Raw genomic sequence first — 25759 nt, forward strand, 5'->3', positions numbered from 1 at the left:
ACAAACCTCCAAGTCTTTGCACTGCCTCCATTATAAAGTCTATTATCACAGTGTTAAGACTCTTTAATGTCTGGTCCCATCAATATTCCAGCCACCCAGGACCCAGCACCCAGGACCCAGGGCAGTCACTCTGTACTCCTTCACCATTCTTTCAACATCCCATGCATTTGCTCTTATTATCATATCCCTTAACTGACTAACAAAATCCTACTCAAGATAATTCTGTGGAATAAATAAATAAATTTTAAAAATGAAAACTAACAAATACAAAGTATTCAATTTCCAAAGGGGAAAAAAAGGATACTTTGGTGGAAAATTCCAAGTTTCCGTTTCCACTTAGGAACTGGGATTTTAAAGGGGAAAAGTGATCACGTCACTTCCATTCAGTATCTTTACATTAATCTTAGGATAAATCCAATATACCGAATTTGCCCTATGAAACCCTCAGGTCAATCTCCCTTTTGCTCATCACTCTTTCCCACTTCACAGCCTTCCCTCTGCCTAGAACACAGCCATCGCCACACCCTCCCCCCACACCCTCAGTCAGCTTCTACTATCCATTCTTTACAACTCAGCTCCAATAGCAATTGCTTTGCTTAGAAAAATCTGCTGATCCCCCCCACCCCAGGTCAGGCCTGTCATTCATAAAGTCTTACAGCACTATGTACACTACCTTCGAGGCAAGTATCACAACTGAAATGAACAATTAACTGTATAATTAACTATCACCTCCATTTGAATATAAGTTTCAGGAGGGTCAGTGTTTGCCAGGTTTACTATTATATCCCAACCACCAAGGAGAGTACATTGTCTGCAGGAGGTGCTCAGTAAATATTGAATGAATAAAAGGTAACTAATTACCCAGCAAATGAGCTATCACTTAACAATCTCTTGTTATTTTCTCTCCTGTTTTTCCCTCTTTTTTCTTTCTCCTAGCATAATGCTTTAAACATTTCCTGTCCCTTCTACTTCTCTTCCTGCACAGAGTATGTATTCAGTAGATTGAATGTATTCCTCAAGTGGACTTTATTTGCCAGACTCATAAATTATTTTACAAATACTTACTGAACACCCTTGTAGAGCAGGTATAATGACTCTAATGGGGTTCTTAGAAGATAGTACACCGTGTATGGATCTCAGATTTCCATATTTTAAACTAGAAAGGCCCAAATAACATTTCACGGCTCATAAATATGAATGTATGTCAAACTTCACTTCTTATAAACTTTTACGTTATGCATTGTGAGCCCATTTGAGTTCACCAGATAGGTAGAATAAATTTCTTTTTAAGAACGATCTTTTTCTATTCAATTCTTAGTTCTGAAATAAAGAGTTTATATAATCACAATTTTGGCTAGGATAATTTTTAAGTCAAAGATAATTTTCATCTTAAAATTCTGCTTTATGATTTCTAGTTAACTTCCAAATTACATTTGTGAAGGAGAAAAGTAGGAAACTAGAACATAGTGCCATAGAGAGTCAAAGTAACCTATATAGTTTCAGGATGAAAAGAAAACAAAATACCAAAAAAAGCCGTGTTGCTCTGATTCTCCCACTTTGAACATTTCTACTACTCTTGGGACTGAAGTATCATATGTTAGTTATAGGTGAATATGTATATAATGAAAAAGAAGATATGAATGTTAAGTTTTTAATATCTGAAATATAATTTCCTTGAGGGTAAAAACTATATTTTTTATGTCCTCAAAAGTACCTAATGTGAACACAGTGAAAATAATATTATTAGTAATGATGATGAAGAGGAAGCAGAGTAGTATTAATCTGCTTAAAAATTATACAATAAAGTAAATTTAAGGTGGGTGCTCATTTTTAACATACTGTCATATTTTCAAAACTGAGACAAAAAAGATGAGGTGACTACTGATTCTCTGGGCTGCTTAGCGCTCAGTGCTGGTGGCTGCTGTCATATTCTGTGAATTGAGGGTATAGCCCTCAGAGCTCCCAGGGAAGCCCTCATAGCCCAAACTCCCAAAGGATCCATTTCAGTAGTAAACAGTTCCGAATCAAACAAAAAAAATTTTGTGGAGCTTCTATAAAATACATCCCTTTCCACCAAGAAACCCACAACTTGTGTCTATCCTGGATCCAGATGATAAAGTTGCACTGCAGAACTAAGAATGGCCCCAAAGACTTCATTACCCTGAAGACTGGTCTGAAGTCCAAAACTGTGGTTCATGACACTCAATATTCTAAATACGGCAAATGTATAATGTTGCCTTTAGTAGGTGTCTTCTCTCTACATCTTCCTTCCTCTTCCCAAGCTTCCTCTTATATATTCTGCCCCCTACGATAAATCAGAACATTCCATTTTATTCCATCCCCAAGGAGGAGCACTCCCACAGTCTATAAGCTCCATGAAGACAGAAGCCATATCTGTTTCAACACATAGCATAGTGCCTGGCCTGGAGTTAGTACTCATAAACATTTTTTGAATAAATGAACAACTAAAAGGCTAAAGGAATCAACTAGTTCACAGAGCTGGGAGCAAGGTTGGCCCTGTTTTGGGATTACAAGTCTCTTGGATCTGCATGGTTACAGGTGAGCTCTATTTCTGCCATTTGAGTATAGAAGGATCTGGGCAGGTGGCCACAATCTTTTCTGCTCTAGGCGCTGGGACAAACGCCCTTGTTCTGGCTCTCCTGTGTGCTGATGTGTACTGGAATGGCTTTTTTCTAATTGGGTTTATAAAACTTTATATTCTGGTAGGAACTTGAGAGGCAAAGGGTTAGCAATCTTTTGTTCTAGGCGGCAAACTCTACCCAGGCCAGGCACCTTTTGAAGTGCAACTGAGCTCCCTAGAATCTGCAAAGTGGCAAAGTATCCATTTTCTGGCCAGTGCCCTCTGTGCTTATGTATTTCCCCTGGAGCAGAAAGGGCAGCTGGTAGAAGACAAAATTCAGGAGCTAGAAGCCTTTATCCTTGCCATTTATACTGTTTATCTAAAAGTATCAGTTAGCACACAACCTTAACACAAATCGAATATTATAAAACCAGACTTGAGTTAATCAAAACATGGCTATAAGAGTCCAGAAAAAATATTCAGTAATATAATTACATAGTCAAAATAAGACAACATCAAAAGGCAACAAGTAGTTTTTTTTAGAGATTATGGTAAGAATTATTCAAATTTTGTCACATTAGGATGAATAATACATACTTATAAAGCATATACATTATTATCAAATACTGCATAATACTTACACCTTCTGCATACTGCAGGTATCGTTTATTAGTTTCCTGTTTACCAAATGTCTCCAAAAACTTTTGACGGTAGGCAAGCACTGTATCAACATGTGTTTTGTATTTAACAGCTAATTCAAGTGCCCTACAATGAGAAATAAAACAGATTATCCGCATTGCTGTGTTAGCCTCTATGGGCAGTGGAGTTTCGGGGTAAAAGGGTGGGAGAGTCTATGTTGATCCCTCTACTCATCCCTCAATATGAAAGGTACATCATTCCCTACCTTATCCATCTTGCAAATTCCTATTTATACTTCAGGGTCCAGACCAAACATGATCTCGTCTCCCTGACCAGCTCTCCTTATAGAAATAAATGACCATTATATCTTATCTGTGCTACAGAACATTTTATACATACTATTATTTCAGCTCTGCTTACAGTGTATTGTAACTATTATGAATCTGTTCCTGCCACTAACCTATACATTTATTGAAGGGAGATCTGGGTTTCATTTCTCTTTGGTGAGTACTACAGAGTGTATATATCATAAATGTTCACTGAAAAATTCATTGAAATCATAATAAAATTCAAGTGAATGAACTCCCCTAATGTAAGTGGTTCGACTATCTTGAACATTTTTTAAGTCAGTAATGAATTTATTCTGTTCAATATTCAACTAAATACTGATATCCTTACTTATCCTTATTAGTAGTACAGTAAATTAAAAATATTATGAAAATAAAATTTGAGGATAATAAAAGTCTGACAAAATGCCTTTTGCCATTTGATTCTTAGAAAAAGTTAATAGCCATTTAAATTTAATAATTTAATTAATATCTATTTAACTATGTAACTAAGTTATTTTAAGGTAATATTTTATTTAAATAGCAGACAAGAACTAAATGAATTGCTAAAATCAGTGGTATAACACCGAAGACATAAAATCTATATATTGATAATTTGGAGGGAGATGAAAAGATTATTCTTCAGTTCCAGGCCTATTTTTGCATGTAGGTTTTGGACAGCAACTCAGCCCATGATCCTATGCATAACTCATATTAGTTGAGCCAGGAACAATCTAGTAGAATATAGCTCTCCTACACTGTTCATTGTTATCCTGTTTTAAAGTATGGGAAACAGTCATCATAATAGTCAAAGTACATTATTTCTCAAGTTCTCTTGCTTTCTAATATAACACATGATTTCTGAATAGGCCAGTGATGGTTTATCAGACTCAAATATTATGAACTTGTTGTTTTAGACAAAACTGACTACTGACTAGAATTTTTGCAATGTGTGACTGTTTAGTAGGAAAATTTGTTTGATTCTTAGCATGCTTTGGTTTGACGTAAACTAAATAGTCACTTTAAAAAGTATTTTAGATATTATGTGTGTATTAATTGACAAATGATAGACAATTGAGAGATATTAAAGACAATATGATAAATTATGAATGTAAGTCATGTATAATACAAATGATAATGTCAAAGTTCAGTACAATGATTTCTTACAAAAATATATTGCCATAAACAATATTGCTAAATCCAAGGGTATTTGCTACCCATCACAAACTCCTCACAAAGTTCCCTCATTCCTCTGTGACTTTATGTCTTTCAGAGAAAAAGAAGGCACACAGAAAAAATGTAGAGGTATTAGGATACAGAGGAACAAAAGTAGAAAACAAGAGAAGGCAAAAAAATATCTATAGAGGCTCAAAAGATGAGAAACAGAAGTAAAGATGCCTTAATTCTTCTAACCCTCCCTCACATCATCCCCCTCTTCACCCCTAAGGCTCTGATTCCCGTGTTGTATGTGTGAGTGGAGACTCTGGTGAACCACCTCACCGGCACCTCAGAAGTTCCAGTTCCCATTCTTTCTTTATGATTGTACATGATGGGGGAAGGTGTTCTCGACTGTGCAAAACTGGGGGTGTTCAAAGTGGGGAATACGTAAGCATCTATTCTGGGTTGGGGTTTTTCAAAAATTCCAAAGAGAGACTTTGTTATGGAACATCAACACATTTAATTACGTAGAAAGGATAGACCATGATGTCTAATCCTGCATTTATTTTTTTTTAAAGATTTTTTTATGTGGACCATTTTTAAAGTCTTTATTGAATTTGTTACAATATTGCTTCTGTTTTATGTTTTGGGTTTTGGCTGCGAGGCATGTGCGATCTTAGCTCCCTGAACAGGGATCGAACCCACACCCCCTGCATTGGAAGGCAAAGTCTTAACCACTGGACCACCAGGGAAGTTCCTAATCCTGCATTTAGATGCTAAGAATTATCTGCTATTACAGTCATTATTATTATTATAAAATATATATTAATTATCTGATTGAAAAGCAATAGCTAAAGTTAAACATTCAAATGATATGTGCTATTTTAAATGTTCTCTAAAAGCACACACTGGGTAAAAAATGTTTCTGTACCACATTTAGGAGGGAATTTATTCCAAATTATCTAAGAGTTATGGGAACAGTATGTCTCTAGCTTTAAAATGGTTATTCAGCAACCAAACAAATGTAACATTAGATTATGGGGCTGGAAAAAATCCATGTATCCTCTCTGATTTTGAACAGAAGGAAGTTACATTAAAAGATGTTATAACTTCAAAGTATAATTTTTTTGCATAACTTGAATGAAGCAAAATCACTTTATATAACTGGTATAAGTAGAAAACCTGGAGTTTCTAGTTTCTACCTCTTTTAACTTCAGTTTTTGAAAACAGACTACCACCAAATGTCCAAAGTGAATGTCAAATAGATAACTTGCATATCTACAACTCCTCAAGGGCTGCATCTTATTAGGTTGCAGGCAATTTTCAAGTTCAAATATAAATGACGGAAGCACAAAGCAGCAAGACTATGCTTCTCCAATAGAATAACCCATATTAACAAAGTAAAATCTGTTCCCTTCTAAAGGATTTAAACAAATATAGAAATTCAGGGATCCTAAAAGCAATCTAATATATTTATCATCCTATACTTAAATTCTATCCTTCCAGAATTCTACAGGCCCAGTGGGGAAAATAGCAAGAAAACACAAAAAAGAAATAGAAGAACTTATAGATTAAAAGAAACCTAAGAATGTATCAACCAATCAAAATGTATGAATATTTTATGAATCCTGAATCAAACAAACCATAAAACAAAACAAAACATTTATGAGACAATCAGAGAAATAAGCACACTGAATAGAATTATTGTTAACTTTTAAAAGTGTGATCATGATACTGTGGCTGGATCTTTAAGATCTTTAAAAATCTTTAAGATACATACTGAAATATTCATAGATAAAATGATACAATGACTGGGATTTGCTTTTAAAAACTGTGGGGAGGGATAGAGGAGGAGTAGAGATTATTCACAAATTGATAACTGTTGAAGCTGAGTGATGGGTACATGGAGATTCATTATACTCTTCTTTTTACTTTTGTATACATTTGAAATTTTCCATAATAAATAGTTTTAAAATTCCATCTTTTTTGGTCCCTCCTGATCTCTTTCGCTGAATCCTCCTCTTCAACCAGATAATTAAGTGTTGAATTTCAAGGGAAATCTGCCTGCTGCCCTCTTTTCTTTTTCCTTCTTTAAATTCTTGAGCCACACTCATGGCCGCAGCTACTCCAAAGGCTGATAATTCCCTCAGTGGCTTTCCCCCAATGTCTAGGACCTCTCCTCAACCTCACACCTGTATATCCCACTCCTGCTGGACCTCATGAACTGGATAGATAAAGGTGACTAAAACTCAACAAATCCAAATTGTTAGACAGCTTAATCACCACCCCGCCCTCCCCACTCACCCTGACACAAAAATTTACCATCCAGTACAGCTTCGGTTCTACACAGATACCAAATGTGGGCTTACCCTCCTGATAAAAGACACAGACAAATTAAAGCCCTGCCAGACTTTCCTGGAATATACACAACACTCAAAAAATTTTTAAAAACTCAAAGCACTATTCGATAACATAAACCAGTTCTGGAAGTCTTAGTGTATGAGAACAATTATTTACTCACTCCCAGAAGAGGGTAATACATGGGTAGAAAAAATAAGATCATTTTTAAAAGGACACCATCTACATAGATAGGCATGTAAGAAGTCTATTATTAATTAATCAATCAGTCACATAATTTTATCATCGTCCTATGTTTGAATATCTTCGCAGATGGGGATTATTCTACTCTCTAAGCAAGCCATTCTTTGGATTATGTTGTTATAAGCTGATTCCTATATTGGATCCAAGTATTTATCCCTCTTACTTCTATTTTTTTATATTAGCTATATCATTTAGAATCAAAATTGTCATCACAGAACTTTGTCAGTTTTGTTCATTGCTGTATCCCCCCCGTGCCTAAAACCTGGCACACTAGAGACATTCAATAAATAATTAAAGAATGAATAGTAGCTACCATTTATTGAAGGCTTACTATGTATTAGGCAGTATGCTAAGAGATATTCACATGCTATTTTTCTTAATCCCGACAACAAACATGTGGTTTTTGTTATTATCACCATTTTAAACACAAGGAAACAGAGGCTTACAGAGCCTCACTAATCTGTCCAAGATCACAGGACTAGTAAGTGCAGAACCAGAAATCAAACCCAGGTCCTATTTCAAAGCCCCCATTCTTAACCACTACATTTGTCTTTGTCCCATTCAGCAGCCCTTTTGAACAAGTCATTAAAAATGACCAGACGTGGGACTTCCCTGGTGGCTCAGTGGTTAAGACTCTGCGCTCCCAATGCAGGGTGTCCGGGTTCGATCCCTGGTCTGGGAACTAGATCCCACACGCATGTCACAACTAAGAGTTAGCATGCCGCAACTAAGGAGCCCACGTGCTGCAACTAAGGAGCCGGTGCAAACAAACAAATTAAAAAATAAATAAGTAATTTTTTTTTTAAATGACCAGACATTTCACCAAAAGACTGCTGTTGTTGTTGTTTTAAGCAGATCTCCATGTAATATCTAAATATGCCTGGTATGGCAGACATTCGATAAATATCTGCTGAATGAATGAATATGCATTAGGAAGAAATATTCCAACTGGTTTCAGAAATATCTGCAGAATTTGGAAATGAAGACAATATATAAGTTTTTTAAGAGTTTCTTAGCAGTTATAATTACTTCTGCTGATTATCTGAAGTCATTCTTATCCAGTCTTTGATATTTATGCTAAAAGTGATGGGAAACTATGGGTTTCATTTAAGTGAGTCAGGGGTCAAGAGTGACATGATGATTTCCATTGTGAAAAGATCACTATGACTACAGTGTGAAGAATGGATAGGAAAAGGACAAAGTAGGTGCAGAGAGACCAATGATGATGTTTTATTAAGAAAAACTTGGATCAGGGAATTCCCTGGCAGTCCAGTGGTTAAGACTCCACACGTTCACTGCATGGGGTGTGGATTCAAGCCCTGGTCAGGGAATTAAGATGCTCACACGGTGTGGCCAAAAAAAAAGAAAAAAAGAAAAAAGAAAAACTTGGATCACCTTAAATAAGGGTGCTGGTAGTAAAGTGGATGAGTGCCAGAGGTATTTGAGAGGGAAAATGGTTGGTAATTGGAGTATGGGGGAAAGAGGGTAAGGAAAATGTCAAAAGTAACTCCTAAATTTCCAGCTTTGGGTAGACTGAAAAGATAAGATAGATTACTCTGGAAGAGGATCAAGTTTATGAGGGAATAAATATAAATTTGAACTCAAACATATGAGACAGCCAATGGAAATGCTGAATAGGCGGGTGGATAACTGGGTTCTGGAAGCAAACATGGGCAGGACAGAGGGCTAGAAGAGAGATGCATATTTGGGAGTCTTAAGTGTGTAAATAGTAATCAGGAGCCTTGAACAATGCTCCTTGACCTTTATTGACTTACCAGGCAGGCATATAGGTCTACCAGCATTTGACCAACCCATTGGTTTATAGTTTAGATGAAAAACATAAGAAAAGCAAAGCATAAGAAAAGGAGATGCCAGGTAGATAGGAGGAACGGAGGAGCACCCAGCATTTGTTCTCTTTACCCATTATATCTCTTTGCCCCTCTTGCTTTCCCTCTCCCTGAGATCTAATACCTTAAGGCAGAGTCATTTGCTGAAAACTGGAGGAGGGGAAGAGGCGGCACAGACAGCAGGATGTAGGGATAGTAGGGAAGATGTGAAGTTAGCAGCAGAGAATAAGTATGGTCACATGACCTAAGTCTCAAAGGATCAGAGATTTTACAAGAGAAGTAAAGATGGGGGAGGCAAAAAGGACACCAACTGCACTCACACCCAGACCTAAGGAATGTGGAGTCAGAGGGAATAAACTGACTCCATCTGAGAGGACTGGTAGGGAAGGAGTGTCCTCTGGAAAGAGGTAATTTTCACTTAGGTCAAGGAGGTACAAGAAACGTTCAGAGGGCTGTATTATAGGCCATCAATAGAAGCCATCAGAGACAAATGCTTCACAGACCTGCTCTGATACTTATATACTGTATGTATCTACACCCAATGTTTGTAGAGGAAGTGCAAGGCAAAATGATTAAGAGTATTGCATAAAGATGAAGAGCATGAATATTAAGTACCTACTATGTATATAGATAATATAAAATGATAAAATGTTTCTATCCTTCTAGAAGTGTATAATCTGAAAGGCGAAAGGTGACATAAAATTTACAAAGATAAATAACAAAAGAGATAAACATCAATCCTATAAAACAATGTAAGTAGTAGTATCAGCAGTATATATTTTATTGCGGTAATAGCAGAAAATTCAGGTCCTCTTTGATATTGGAAGACTTAGGTTCAAATCCTAGATCAGCCACCTAATTATGAGTAACCCTCAACTTCCTCATTTGTATAATGTTGTGATGACCAAATGAGATGATATAAGGAAAGTGTTTAACACAATTCTTGGCACATGATAAGCACTCAATAAATAGAAGCCTCACTATTATTAACGACAATAAAATGGAATTCCTAAGTAGGTTGCAAGCTTTTTAATATAAGGATGATTTTTAAAATATCTGTTATACTGTATGGTGTTCAGAGTGCTATATAAATAGTAATGCCTAACATTTATCAACATAAACATTTTCTCAAAAGTATCAGTTGAAAATATGCTGTGAACACCATTCTTCCCTATTTCTCATGGAACTCATGGCTTAGTAATGGTATATACAATTTTCTGTTAGTTCTTTAATACAGAATTTTAAAAAATTATTCACACTGTCTCTTTCCAAAATAGTTACTTTAATATTTGTGAATTATGAATAAATTGAGGATAAGAACAATGGCCTATTCATACTTGTAGAACCTAAAACATCTTTCATGATCCTTTGTATAGCCAAACAATGACAACAAATTTGTGAAAATAAAGGATAGAAACAGGGTGGCTGAATTGTATGAAGAGTGTAGATAATTAATGTATAAATTAAATAAAGAGACTATAGTATGTCCATAACAAAATTAACTACCTTTTGTTACATTTTTAGCCATTTTGTTACTTCTATTCAAGGGGAAGATAGAGATAGGACTATAAAAATTCTAATCCGAGGGGATTATAAGTAAGGGGCCAGTAATTGAAAGATTTATGGGTTATTTTTGAGCACAGAGAGAGACGAAGATGATGAAAGACATTTCAAACCTGGAAAAGTCAACATGCCAGCTTTATAACACAGTAACTTCAGGTGCATATAAGCACTACAACCTTGTTCACTGAGAGAGACATACCTGAGAGAATGAGTAGAGAAACCTAATATGTCATAGAGAAGAGCAGCCTGCCACTCAGTCTCAGAAAGCAATCTGTCCCAAAGCCTAAGGTAGCGGGGGAAGGTTACTGACCACTCCTCGTTACAAATCCTTTGGTATTTCTTCCTTAGCTTCACAAATCTTTCTTGGCTCCTCTCTCTGCCTGTCTGACTGCTTTACCCCAATCTTTCAGCGGATTTCTCTTTTTTTTCCCCGCATCCCATAAATATGTTTATGTCTTCTCACTCCTCACATTCCCCAGGCAACTGCATCCATTCTTCTGGCTTCCATTCATTTGCTGATGACTCCTAAATCGACATCTCCAGTTCAAATCTTTCTTGAGCTCCAGGTCCAATAATCAACTATTACCACTTATCTCTTCACAAATATTTCAAATCCAACATCTCTTCCAAATCTGCTAATATTCTTACCACCATCTATCCAGTTACTGAAATCAGAAATTCTGGAGACATCCTAGACTCTCTTTTCTTCTTCACAGACAACTTCTAATCAGTCATGATTCAGAGAAGGCAAAAATCTTTAATGGCAAACTACTCACAAATATAAATGTGAATAAATTCTTCTATGATACTAGGAAACTGTTAAGTACAGTGGAAGATGTAATTTACTAAGTGGTCGGTAGAAGAATACATTAAGATCAATCAGGTTTTGGAATTGATGAAAAACATTTTTATTACCTTTCCCAGTTGTAGAGATTAATATTGATCTGAATCGCTTGATAAACAAGGCCAGCCTGAAGAAGTACCATTTCAGCCTCCTGTATGTTCCCACTAAACATTAATATGTGGGCCATTTTTGATTCTTTAGATGGAAGATTTTTTATAGAATTGATGTATTGAACCTTATCAATCTAAAAAAAAGAAAAATATTTGAAGTGAATAGTAACAAATTATGGTAAGAAAAACACACAAACATATACACGTAAGTAAACATTATTTACTTCACCAATTGCTGCGTAGGCTATTTCTGCAGTAGTCATATCTCGATTAGCGACTGCCATAGCAGCTAGGCAAGCCCACATGGTTTGCTCCTAAAGTGAAAAATGAGAACAATTATTTCAACTACAGGGCTGAACTGCCTTAAAATAAACAGTGAATTAAAACAGAATAAAGTTATATTTTAATGTAAAATAAAAAATCACTGAGCATGGCACTGAAAAACCAATAATTTAACAGGTTAATGATGTGGAAATTTCATTGTGGCTACTTTGTTAAAATATATTAATAACACATAGAGAAAGTTTTGAATAAAGTTTTTTGAAAATGTTCATTTCTAATAATCAAAGGTTTATTTTGAACTTACAATATACTTTTACCATAACTCAAGGTTATAAGCCCTCCAGTCTTTTTGATGAGATGTCAAAGAATGCAACTACAGGGAACCAGAGAAACAGTGAGTTTCTCAGACAACGCTATTATAGCAGATTGCCGCCAACAACCCATTGTAAGGAAAAGCATCTAAAAGTCTTTTCACAAAAGTGTAGTCTAAGGGAATTAACCAGTGTAAAACAAAAGAGTTCTGTGGTCAAATATGCTTGGAAAATGCTTGATTCAACCAGGTTGGGAAATGTTGATCTAAAGTAGTGAGTGGTTCTTAACCTTAGCTGTACAAATCATCTGAGGAACTTAAAAATATGCCCAGGGGGCTTCCCTGGTGGCGCAGTGGTTGAGAATCTGACTGGCAATGCAGGGCACACGGGTTCGAGCCCTGGTCTGGGAAGATCCCACATGCCGCGGAGCAGCTAAACCCGTGCGCCACAACTACTGAGCCTGCGCGTCTGGAGCCTGTGCTCCGCAACAAGAGAGGCCGCGATAGTGAGAGGCCTGCGCACCGCGATGAAGAGTGGCCCCCCCTTGCCGCAACTAGAGAAAGCCTTCGCGCAGAAACGAACACCCAATACAGCCAAAAATAAATAAATTAATTAATTAATAAAGTTCCTCTTAAGAAAAAAAAAAGCCCAGGCTCACTGGATCTTATAAATTAGAATCTCTGTGGGGGGTAGAACTTGGGAATCTGACTTTTAAAAAAAAAGTTCCATAAGAGGTTTTTATGTGTACCAGTAAGAAGAAACTACTCACTTAAAGTATAGCTTCTTCAGAGACTAAATCACACAACACCTATCTCTCTGTATCACCCATGTCTTCACTTATTAAAAAAAAAGATGTGATCCCATTTGCAATTTTTCCAGCCCTTAGCTCTTACTATTTCTCATTTTGCACAAAGATATTGTATAAACTAATATACAATATATACACAACTATGGATCTGAAACGTAAAGTACCTTAACAAAACGACAAAGTCTTACAGCGTCTTCCCATTTTGAACTGCTTACGTATTCGTGGAGAATAGCAGGATATGGTGATATGCTGATGTGAATCAGTGAGCCATCAGCTCTTCTTATAGTTACCTGATTTCCAACAAAACTCACGATATGGGGATTTTTACTAAATTCACTGTTGAAAAAAGGAAAAGTGCAATTTATATTCTGAGCAAAATTTTTCATATATATTAAATTTGGGGAGTTGACCCCTGACATACATATGAAATCTCCAACCTCCAAAATGCACTCCCAAAAAAGTAAACTCCAGGGAGAATGTATGTATATTAAACAAATATTTGAATCTAACTAGCTATACACACTTAGAGCAAAATATACAAACATTTTAACATGGCAAAAAATTATTACATATTTGAGAACTATGCCTAAAAGCATTTGAAGTGATTTTTTTCTAAGTCTTAAGGTAAATCACACAAATGATTAAAGCACTTAGCTTCAGCTTTTAAAAGTATAAACATTAAAAATTAAGCTGATTCCAAGATTATTTTCTCTTAATAACAAGAGGTAAACTTTAAAGAGACTAACTTCTCTTCATTAGTTAAAATTTTTTTTTATAGGATACCTCTCTGGTTTTGCTAATGTTGTGAGCTTGAATATTAAAAATGAACTCAAAATAGATTTGAAAATTAAGCTAAGATTTGGAGTTGAGAAGCCTTTGTATACCTAGTTTGTCAAGAGTGAGAGATCTCCTTGCTATTTCTTAGAGAATTTAGGAATATAAATGCATTTGATTTTCTGAAGAATATAAAAAATTTTAAAAGCTTTTCAGTATACATTTTTTCTATATTTAATATTAATTTAAGAATTCAATTCTAGAGAGACATACATTCCTGAAAGTCTCAAGGTCAATGATAATCTGGGAAAGAGTAAAGGTTGTCACAAAGTTATATATCACAGAAAAATCTTAAGAGTGCCTATATTAAAATAACTAAACCACCCTGAAAAAACGACCTGAGTTACCATTAAACAACAGTAAACCTGAAAATTATATCCATATAAGGAAAAATTATATTCATTTAAGGAATAAATAAATAAAATAGTATTATCTGACCCTTTCAACTTCATTCCATCACTTAAATCTCATTAAACTAGTTTTAGCTGAACAATTTTATTTGGTTGACTAAGTAAAGTGAAAGACATCTTGCAGGACTTAAATTAGAGGCAGAAACACAACACTCTGTTAGTTTTATTTACAACAATAAACAATCCTATGCAGTAAAATGTTACCTTGCATCCCTTTCATATAATGTTTTAGGCAAAATGTCTCTGTCCACATAAACCGTATTGGGGTAATACCACACTGTAAATCGAGTATCTTGAAGTCCACAGAGGATGTTGCATGTATCACTCCATGCCAGAGTATGCACCATTGTTCCTTATTTTAAAAAGAATGTTAATGTACTATTAGTTCCATTACATAACTATTAAAAATACACCTTTAAAATCAGCAGATGTACAAGACCCTAACTAACTGCTCGTAGGTATGACTATTTTCTGATCATACAATGGTGAAAACGTACAAAAATTCACATAAAAATTTATGGAAATAAATTTGAATATTTTACCCAGAACCATTATATTTTTAACCTGCATGTCTTTCTTTCAATGCCAAGTTAGCTGTAGCAGCTAAAGACTTGCTATTAAAATGGAATTAAGTAGCATTTCACAAGAACATACTTATGAAGTAACATTTCATCAGAAATGTTATGAGACCAAAGCATTATTCATAGATTCATTCAAGCAAGTAAGCTATTTAGTATAATATACGACAGAGTAGACCTAAGAAAGCTGAAAGTAATCAAAAATTTAAATGTATTACAATTATTTTACCAAGTTTGATAATTTGTTCTTCCTTCCCAAATCGTTTCACTGAAGTGATACAGAGATCTCTATTTTTATCAATGAAAGCAACTTTTCTATCATTGGTAAGTCCCTTTTGATCTAGAGCAATTTCCAAAATTTCATTCTAAAAGAAAAAAAAAAAGAAAAAGAAAATTCTGGGTTAGTTTTAGTGCTTGACATTAGATTGTTTTAATTGTTTAATTATAAGAACATTTGTTTATTTAAAGATCAATTAAATATCACTTACCTACTTATAATGATAAAATGTCCCTGTTAAATAATTTAACTGCTAATATACTAATAATTCAAAAGCTAGTTACTTTTTTTTTTAATTTACAAGGGAAAGACGCCTGTTAAAACACTATAAAATAGGGGCTTCCCTGGTGGTGCAGTGGTTGAGAATCTGACTGCCAATGCAGGGCACACGGGTTCGAGCCCTGGTCTGGGAAGATCCCACATGCCGCGGAGCAGCTGGGCCCGTGAGCCACAACTACTGAGCCTGCGCGTCTGGAGCCTGTGCTCCGCAACAGGAGGGGCCGCGATAGTGAGAGGCCCGCGCACCACGATGAAGAGTGGCCCCCGCTCGCCGCAACTAGAGAAAGCCCTCGCACAGAAACGAAGACCCAACACAGTCAAAAATAAATAAATAAAAATTTAAAAAAAAAGTAAATGGCTATTTACATTAAAAATAGCTAATATCCATTACCTTATGAGAAAGAAGCTTCCCGTCTCCCAGTGGTTTTCCAGTTGATGCCTCAAAGAGGAAGATTACTTGAAAAAAAGTAAAGCATTAGTTAATGTATTACATTAGAATTTTTATTAGTAAATTTCTATGGCGTTATCATAATCCTAATGAGAAATTATTTAGCTCTTTGGACCACAGCATACCTATCAGCACAGAAGAGCAGCAGCATCAAATTCCTACTTAGTAATCAGGTCATATTTCTCAGTGGGACTGAATACGTCTTTCTAAAACATACATTCCCTAATTAGAATTGTTATTAATGGTATGGCATCACCGCACCATAGGATCAACAGTGGCAAGTCCAAATCTGGATGTAGTTTGTAATTTTCATAACTCTTATTTAGACCAACATAACAACCCAGACAATCATTTTACAAAGGAAAAATATGCTGAGTGCATACTATACTACCACGCAATGTGTTATGTGCTCTTCAATTCCCTGTGGTCGGTACACTAATGTGTAATAAATAATTTGTGTGGTCTTTGTCCTGGGTTCCTGACACAGGTCTTCATCAACCCTTGAAATTTTCTGAGTGACAGGAGTGTCTTTGTTATGCTAACAGAGAGACTCTTGGTGATTCCCTAGATAGCTTCAGGATAGGGGCTGGTCACCTGAAAGACGGAAGCACGTGATTATAGAGTTTGGACTTTCAGCTCCCTGAAATGGGAGGCGAGCTGGAAATTGAGTTCAATCATGTAGCCACTCTTCGACCTATTACAACTTGATGTTCAACCTCACTACACTGATGCAAAGGCTCTTGCATGGATCACCAATGACCCCTATGTTGCCAAATCAAAGAGTCTATTTTCAGTCTTCAAGAATCTACTTCTAGTCTTCACCTCCCAGCAGCACTGGATACTGCTGACCATCCTCTTTCTTGAAACTCTTATGTGGGCTACAAACAACACTGTTTTCTCCTGATTCTCTCCTATTTTGGACCATCCCTAATTCTCTTTTGCTAGTTCCTCCTCATTTGGTGATCCTTTTTCCTAGGTTTTGTTTTAGGTCACCTTTCATGCTATATACTTTCCTGGATTATTTTCATGACATCAATCATTATCTAAAAAATGATAATTCAAAGCTCTCTGTTTCCAACCCCATGTTAGATGTTCTGAGTAGGCCAAGTTGTAAAAATTACAGTAGATACTGTATTGAAGAAGCCAGGAACAAAAATTGTCTCTGTCCTTTTCTCTGTTTCACCAAAGGCTTCTCCTAGTCTCATAAATGACAGCCGTATTGCCAGCTGTTCTTTGCTCTTTTAAAAAGACTGTTAGTGCTTTGGTGATTCTCTTTAAGTAATTCCCAAACTACTCCAGCTCAAGATTCATCCCAAATAGAGTAATTTCATATGACTGAACACACACAGAGAATTACAAAACTGAAAAGACAGAAGTGACATGTGCAGTCAGCAAAAAATTGGACAATTTATACAGATCATAAAAATGCTAATATATGTATAACATGATATTTAAATTCCAGAGGATCACACTTTTAGTATATTGATTTATAGCTGTTAGTAAACCTTAGGATGTTAAGTTTGAGGTCACTGGCTATATTCACAGAGGGAATCATGTCTTCATAATAAATTATGTTCTAAAATCACCAATTTTGCTGAAAGAAGTGAAAAAGAAAAATAGTCACAGAATTTTTAATTAAGTATAGAATCAAAAATTAGAAAAATTTTGCTTCCATTTTAATAAATGCTTTGGGCGTGACTAAGCCCAGTTATTTTCATAGCTATATAAACTAACTTTTTAAAAAAATAAAAGCCTTCCATCCTTTTGTTGACTGCACATATTATAAAGAGCTGAAGGTATATGGATGAACTTATCTAATTTCCACAACTGTAAGTGGCCCTGATCTATGGGAGGCTGAACCTGTATTTTAATTTTAATATGTAACTGAAACTGGCTGAAAGGACAACTAAGGAGCTGGAAGCTGAAAGAGTTGCTTCTAAGCATAAGTAACTGCTCTCTGACTTCTCCTCCCCCGCTATACTCCTCCCCGCTATTGATTGTTTCAAATCACCCACACTAACATCATAGGGCATCTGTGCAAGGTGGATGGGGAGAATAAGGAAGTCAAAAGCAGTACCTCTACTACTTAATCAATCATTGGAAGGGGTAGTCAAATCCATTTAACATGTATTTATGGAGCACCTACTATATTATAAGAGCACTGTGCTTGGTACAAAGAATCCTGCCTGTAAAGGAACTCCCAAGTTAGGAAGGAACCACTAATTTCATATATGGATGGTCCCCTTGAAAGAAAATTTTACAGGTTAAAGATTCCAGGTACTTCAATTGTTCTTTCTATTGTTAACATATACCTGTACCTAGCCTTCAATAAATACCAGTTTCTTTAAACATAAGGAAAATATTTTCCTTCTCATTTTGTATCAGTTCTACAATAATTTCATTTTAGTTTTTTAAATTTTCTGTTTATGGCAGGATGGAATTACATGACTATTTTGTTCAACAATCAAAGTTTATGTAAGTAAACCATAATTTATTTGCAGGTAAATCTGTATTTCCAAAAATGTTCATAATTCTTTCTGGTTCTAAAATTCTATAAATTATGAAAGGATTAAAGAATAATGAAATACATTTCAGATGTGAATTAACTGTAGAAAAATTCAGAATAAGGTATATTCAGTTGGAAACATACATACTTTATTATAGTTTCTATCTAAAATATGTGGTGTTGGGACTTCACTGGTGGCGCAGTGGATAGGACTCCGAGCTCCCAATGCAGGGGGCCCGGGTTCAATCCCTGGTCAGGAAACTAGATCCCACATGCATGCCACAACTAAGAGTTCGCATGCCACAACTAAGGAGCCGGCGACCCACAACTAAGGAGCCCTGGAGCTGCAACTAAGGAGCCCGCCTGCCACAGCTAAGACCTGGTGCAACCCAAATAAATAAATAAATAGATAAATAAATATTTTTTAAAATAAATAAGTAAATAAAAATAAAATATGTGGTGTTGAATAAGAAAAGTATAGAAAGTTCATAGTGATAACTGGGATTTTCAAATTTAAGTTTACTGAAGACAAAAATCTGACTTCCAAATTATTATTGTTAACAATTACACAGCCATCTTGAATCTGTCCACTATCTAGATACTATTGTATTTCATTTCATTCTCTTTCTTCTCATTTAGCCAGAAAGGAAGTCCTTTAAAAACAAAACAATTACCAAATGTCCTCTCTCAGAGAAAGCCTAAGGCGTAAAGAAAGAGACTAGCTCTATTTAGGAGAATTATATTTCCTACCAGTATGAGAGGTGATGCTATTTGAAAGTACTGAAAATTAAAAAGTGGGACAGTTTTCTAGCTCCTGAATTAGGTCTTCCATGGCATGACCTAACAAAATTAACAATCAGGTCAGACTTTTTTTTTTGTAACATGTCACAGTAAGGAACAATGTTTGTTCAGCAATATTTATTAACAGAGAATAACAATTACTTACTACCTTTCCACTAGCTTTAGGGATATCTCACTCTCACTCTTACCTCATTGGCTCCTCCTCCTTTTACCCATCTCTAAATACTGATGTGCTCAGTCACTGGTCCTCTTCTCTGTCTATACTCACTTCCTAGGTGATTTCATGTAGTATCGTGGCACCATCTACACACCAATGACTCCCACATTTATATCTCGTCCCCAACTCTCTCCTGAGCCCTGGACTTTATCCTGTTGTTTCCTCTCCAACCCTGCTTGGATGTCTAAGAAGCATTTAAACTTACCATGACCAAAATAGAACTCCCTGGGTTTGTGGACCTCCTCTAAACTTCCTCGTTCCCCATCTTTCATCTCATTCATCCAGGAAAAACCCTAGGGTAATATGCTTGCCTCCACTCTCTCATGCCAACATCTTTACCATGGCCAAGTCTTTACATGATCTGGCTCCTACTTATCTATCTCTCTGTCTTCTCCTACCACTCTCTGCTTTGCTTGTGTTGACCTAAGTCCCATGGCCGTCCAGCAGTTCCTTTTTTTTTTTTTTAATTTTATTTATTTATTTATTTATTTTTGGCTGCATTGGGTCTTCGTGGCAGCATGCAGGCCTTTCTCTAGTTGCAGCGAGCAGGGGCTACTCTTCATTGCAGTGCACAGGCTTCTCATTGCAGTGGCTTCTCTTGTTGTGGAGCACAGACTCTAGGCGCGTGGGCTTCAGTAGTTGTGGCATGCAGGCTCAGTATTTGTGGCGCACGGGCTTAGTTGCTCCGCAGCATGTGGGATCTTCCTGGACCAGGGCTCGAACCTGTGTCCCCTGCATTGGCAGGCGGATTCTTAACCACTGCGCCACCAGGGAAGCCCCCAGCAGTTCCTTTTATGTGCCAACAATTCCCATTTGCACCTGCTTGTCCTATGGTCATTCCCCTCCTCCACATCTAGAATTCTCCATTCCCTCATCCTGCATTAATTTTCTTCACAGCACGTATCAGTAGCTGACTATATTTGTTTGATTATTTGTGTGTCTTATGCACTATTGTATCCTCAACTTCTAGAAAAGTACTTGGCATACAGTTAGCACTCAATACTATTTGTTGGATACATGTTCTGATACAGCATTGCCTTAAAAAAAATGGTTTCACTCTACTATGGAATTCCAAAACACCTGACACATTCATATTTATTTATAAACACTAATGTGGCCTAGATTTTTATATGAAAATTTAAAATTATTCATAACTTTGTTCTACTTCATTAGTTTAAAAATATGTAAACATAAAAATATGAATATATATCAGCAAAATAAATAGTACAATGAAGCACAATATTTACTATGTTACTAAATAAAGAAAAAGGAAATAGTTTAAAAGATCAATAAACTTAAAAATTAACATACATTTTTAGGACTCACAGTCTTGAATTCAAACTCTATACCAACAGCTACTGAATATATAAGATTTATTCCTTACCACTAAGCTTTGATGCTGCAACAATATCTATTTGTTCCATCAAGTGGGAATAATATGACAACTTTAGTTCTTTAATTGATTCATACTTAGGACAAATTAGGAAGCTCATAATTCTTTCATATAAAGTTAACATAATAATAGATGAGAAAATGAAAGTTAATTGATGAAAATTTTACAGTGTTAACAAATTTCATGGAAAATTATAAAAATACACTTACTCTTTTCATCAGCTTTGTCTTTTATTGCTATGGTATCATTACTCAGAGAGACCGTCTGTGCATTTAGAATATCTGTTCTCATTCCAGGAAATTTTGGAGAGGAAAGGAAGCGCCCTTCATAAGAATATAAATAGATACCACCACCATCTACAAGAAGAAAATGTCTAAAAAATAAAGAATAAAAATATATTTTCAAATAGGAGTTTACTATAATTTCATTTTTATATTAGAAAATAGTTTATGCTTTGGAAAAATCTAAATCTTACAATTAAAACAATAGTAAAACATAAATATATAAAGAATGAAATATAAAAACAACCTGAAAAGTCAACATTGGTTGTTTGGTTTGTTTTCTAGGTTTTTGTTTTTTGATGGAGGTAGGAGAAGAAAAAATGAAAAGGCCCATTAATATTATAATTGTAATTCATTTCCTTTCCTAAAGAAGCATCTCTATACAATGGCAATAAAAAATCGTGTAATTTACAATTCAGTGATTTTTTTAATGCCAGATGCTATTTGTTTCATGAAACAGTATTAATACATATTTCACAGTTAAAGATTATGGTAAGGATCATTAAAATTAAATTACAGTACTAAATTAGATTAAATACTGGTTAAAGTCCTAAACAGTGAAAATGACTCAAAAATTAACATCAGAGCCAGCATTTATTAAAATAAGATGTTTTGACTTTAAAACAATATGGTAACCATCAGTAAATGTGTTCATATCTAAAAACACATTTTTTGTATCAGGGACTTTGGTTCATTTGCTGTGTTGACCACTCTATTCAAGGCATAGGGCCCTGTATAGTTTATTTTTTATTAAGTCAAAATGTAAATATTTTATGGCTGCTATTTTTTTCTTTCAAAATTTATGAACATTGCAAAAAATAATTCAAACAATACAGAGAAAGCAAAAGATCTCCTGCAATCTTCCTACTTCCATAGAGATAACTTATGGCAAAGTATGGACACACCTTAACTTTACTTAATTAACTCATTCCTGATGGACATTTATTTTATTTCAAATTATTCACTGTTTTAAAGAATATCTAAAGTATATACACATCTCTGTTATGTTTACATTACTTATTTCCTTAGTACAATATAACTTCTAAAAATGCAATAATTCGATCAAAGGGCATATACTTTTAAAAATTTAACATATATTGTTAAACTGCCCCTTGAAAGGTTGTATTGATTTACACTCATACTACTGCTATATTGGAGAGCCTGTTTCCTCAATGCTGAACACATTATTACTTATTAAAATCTTATGTTCAAGACTTTAATATCCTTGATTCAGAACTTTTTTTTTTTTTTTTTTTTGGCCATGCCAGGTGGCTTGTGGGATCTTAGTTCCCCAACCAGGGATTGAACAGGGCCCTGGGTGGTGAAAGCACCGAGTCCTAACCACTGGACCTCCAGGGGATTCCCCAGAACTATTTCTTGATTCAAGAATTGCTAATTGTTCTTTTTTGCTATGGAAACAAATAGAAAATAAACATTAAAACAAACAAAAAGTTAGTATATAATGAATACCAAATATGTACACTTGAATTAAATTAATACTTGAGTATTGGTGTGTAGCTTATTTAATTGAAGGGTTTGGCCCTTACACATTAGTGTACAAAAACAGTACGTGCTAATGTTGACAAGTGACACATCATATTAGTATATATTCTTTCTTTGTCTCAGTACTAAAAGCATTTTCTCTTCTAAACAAGATACTAAAGCTTTAACTTCCTTGTGAGTAAACACTGTTTCAAGGGGTAAACATTTCTAAATGTACAAATAAGACCAGAAATGGGCAGTAAATAAAATATTCTTTAATTACTTAATCATTTATGCCATTATAACATATGCCTTTACTAATTAAGAGCATATTCAACATACATTTATATATAATATATAAAGACATAAATTTATTTGGAACTGTTTCAAGTAAAAAGAATTTCAGAAATAAATAAATAAATCACTGGTTCAACTTCATTAAACAGCTGATAGAAAATTTGACACAATTATTTTCTTGATCACTCAAGGTCATCAATATGATGATCATACTCTTCAGTAACTATGTAACTGATAGCTTTGATACTCACGAGAATCTGATGGTGCATCAGAATAATTATGCTATTCAGCTACACGGTTCTCTGCTTTCAGTTTTCTCATGCTCCCTTGCCAGGCGGTCACTTTTCTTCCTGTCATTGTGCCAGCCTCTAACAACTCACCAGTATTCCTCTTCTGGTATGCTATTTATAAAAGACTATGGGGGACTTCCCTGGTGGCAGAGTGGTTAAGAATTGCCTGCCTATGCAGGGGACACGGGTTCGAGCCCTGGTCCAGAAAGATCCCACATGCCGCGGAACAACTAAGCCCACGTGCCACAACTACGGAAGCCTGTGCACCTAGAGCCCGTGCTCCACAACAAGAGAAGCCACCACAATGAGAAGCCTGCGAACCGCAACAAACAGTAGCCCCCGCTCGCCACAACTAGAGAAAGCCCACGTGCAGCAACGAAGACCCAACACTGCCATAAAAAAATAAATAAATAAATTTATTTATTTAAAAAAAAAAGACTATGGGCTAGAAAACCTGATAATAACACTATTAAGAGCTGCCTAGGTGGTGAGTAAAGGGATGAGGAATAAAGTAAATTGTTTTAGTGAAAAGATTTCATGGGTAGCTATCTTAGGTAATTGCTGATTATATTTTCATACTTTATTCCTGGTTTTATTGAGTTGTAGTTATCTAACTCTGATCTCTGATTCAGTAGGGTATCACTGTACTTGACAGACTGATAACTTTCATGGAAAAGTGTGGGTTCCTGAGTAATAGCTACTCCTACTTTACTCCAGTTAATTGCCCCAGAGTTTCTTAGTCCTGTATACACAAAGTCTTGGTAGAGAATATTGTTTTTCAAACTTCAGATCACACAGCCTAGTAGTAGCTCATAAAATTAATGAGTTTCAACCAGTATTTAAAAACAAAAACAGAAGAGAATAGAAAATACAGGAACAATGGGGTCAAAACCATGTTATAGTAATTGGCCTGTTTCACTCATTCTCTCATCATTACTCTGATGTTTACTTGTAATAAGTTTATTCTCATCATTTTTAAATAAATTAAGACCTTTTAAATCTCTCAATTTTAATTTCTAGTATAGTAAATGTCAATATATATAACCCACATATAGCCCTCAATAACTTTTTAAGAATGTAAAGAAATTCTGAGACCAAAATGTTTCAGAACCACTGATCTAAGAGCTTATTTTCTTACTTTTTTTTTCTTTTAAAATAAATAGTAGAAACAGATTGATTCCAAGTAATAAATGTACCATTCTGTAAATGGCATGCTTTAAAGAGTGCTTTCCTGAAGTTTAAAATATTTTAACCCCAAATTCAATAGTGAAACATGATAAACAAATTACCTTTCTGCCTGCAGAATTAAACTAACAGTTCCTTCTTTGAGATCAAATATAAGTGGTGTATTCCAGTTCTTCGTACTGAAAGACAAATAAAATGGATATTTATTAACACTTGAAATGCCAAATACTTTTTAATAAGTAGATGGGTACTCATTTAAAATGAAGTATCCTTAGTTTCACAGTAACTCTGTATATATTTCTATTACAGCACTTGGTGCATTGTTCTGAAATTATTCACTTAACATGTCTGTATCCCTGACTAGAAAGCGGACTCTGTGTCCCTAGCACCTAGCACATAGTAAGTACTCAATAAATGTTTATTCTAGGAGCCACAAGATGCGAATTGAGGAATCATAAGTTCAAGTTCTGTCATTTATTAGCTCTGTGATTGGGCATGTCATCTAATGTTTCTCTTTTGAAAAATAATAGCAGCATCGTATAGTGAAAAGAGGATGGGGTTTTGGCTAGACAAATCAGGAGTAGAAATCTGGTTTCACCACCTGTCGGCCGTATGATCTTAATAAGCTTGACCTAAAGAACAGTTTTCTTATTTTTAAAATGGAGATAATGATGACTTAACTAAAGCATCTAGCTAACTGCCTACTGCATAGCAGATACTGAACAAACAAAAACTATAATAACAATAACATGATGAACAATTTTTCCTGCAGGTCTCCCAATGTAAATGTTGAGCTGAATGAAGATTTCTGTGAAACATTCTGTAAACTGTAAAATACTGTATTAATGTAAGCTATGACTATGCTTATTGAATAAACAGATGAATGAATGAAAAAATAACTCCTATGATTTTTATGATGTAATATGATTCAAAGATAAGGATGGGTGGAGAGAACATTTACAAACTGAAAAACCCATCCCCAAATAATCAAAGGTATTTCATAGTTTAAAATGTTTTATTACTCCTATATATTCTGAATTTCTCTCAATTACTTTCATAGAACCAGTTCTTTAACTCAGATTAAATCTCATATTGATCCAGGAGATGGCGGGAAGGGGAAGCTTGCAGTAAATTAGGGGAAATTAATCTTGGCTAATGCAGAGCCTGATACCCATTTCAATAAGTAAATGCATGCATAAAGCCAAACAGTGAGTAAATCACTACTGATAATTAGTAAGTCTGAGGTTCACAGGTATGATAAAGCTATGTACTTTTGTACTTTAGAAAAAATATCACAGCATGCTCATTTATGCAGTCATCAGAATTAACCTTCATTCTTTGTCAAGAGAGCTGATACAAATAGTGAGTATGAGGTTTTTTTAATGTCCCCTTACAAAATATCTGAGATTTA

At 35.2% G+C, this 25759-nt stretch overlaps 1 protein-coding gene across 3 annotated transcripts in view; it reads right to left on the bottom strand.

Annotated features, from left to right (window-relative positions):
• IFT80 (intraflagellar transport 80) overlaps positions 1–25759 on the bottom strand; it is a 147354-nt gene that overhangs the window by 38620 nt on the left and 82975 nt on the right. For all 3 annotated transcript variants that reach the window (XM_057545810.1, XM_057545808.1, XM_057545809.1), the window contains 9 exons: positions 24453–24527; positions 21023–21186; positions 15840–15904; positions 15122–15257; positions 14519–14666; positions 13235–13406; positions 11894–11983; positions 11631–11803; positions 3223–3346 (listed from right to left, as the gene is read on the bottom strand). In XM_057545810.1, the coding sequence (XP_057401793.1) occupies positions 3223–3346; positions 11631–11803; positions 11894–11983; positions 13235–13406; positions 14519–14666; positions 15122–15257; positions 15840–15904; positions 21023–21186; positions 24453–24527 (1147 nt within the window). The remainder of the gene's footprint in view (positions 1–3222; positions 3347–11630; positions 11804–11893; positions 11984–13234; positions 13407–14518; positions 14667–15121; positions 15258–15839; positions 15905–21022; positions 21187–24452; positions 24528–25759) is intronic.

Source organism: Balaenoptera acutorostrata, chromosome 4 (assembly GCF_949987535.1).
Source record: "Balaenoptera acutorostrata chromosome 4, mBalAcu1.1, whole genome shotgun sequence".
NCBI lineage: Eukaryota > Metazoa > Chordata > Mammalia > Artiodactyla > Balaenopteridae > Balaenoptera > Balaenoptera acutorostrata.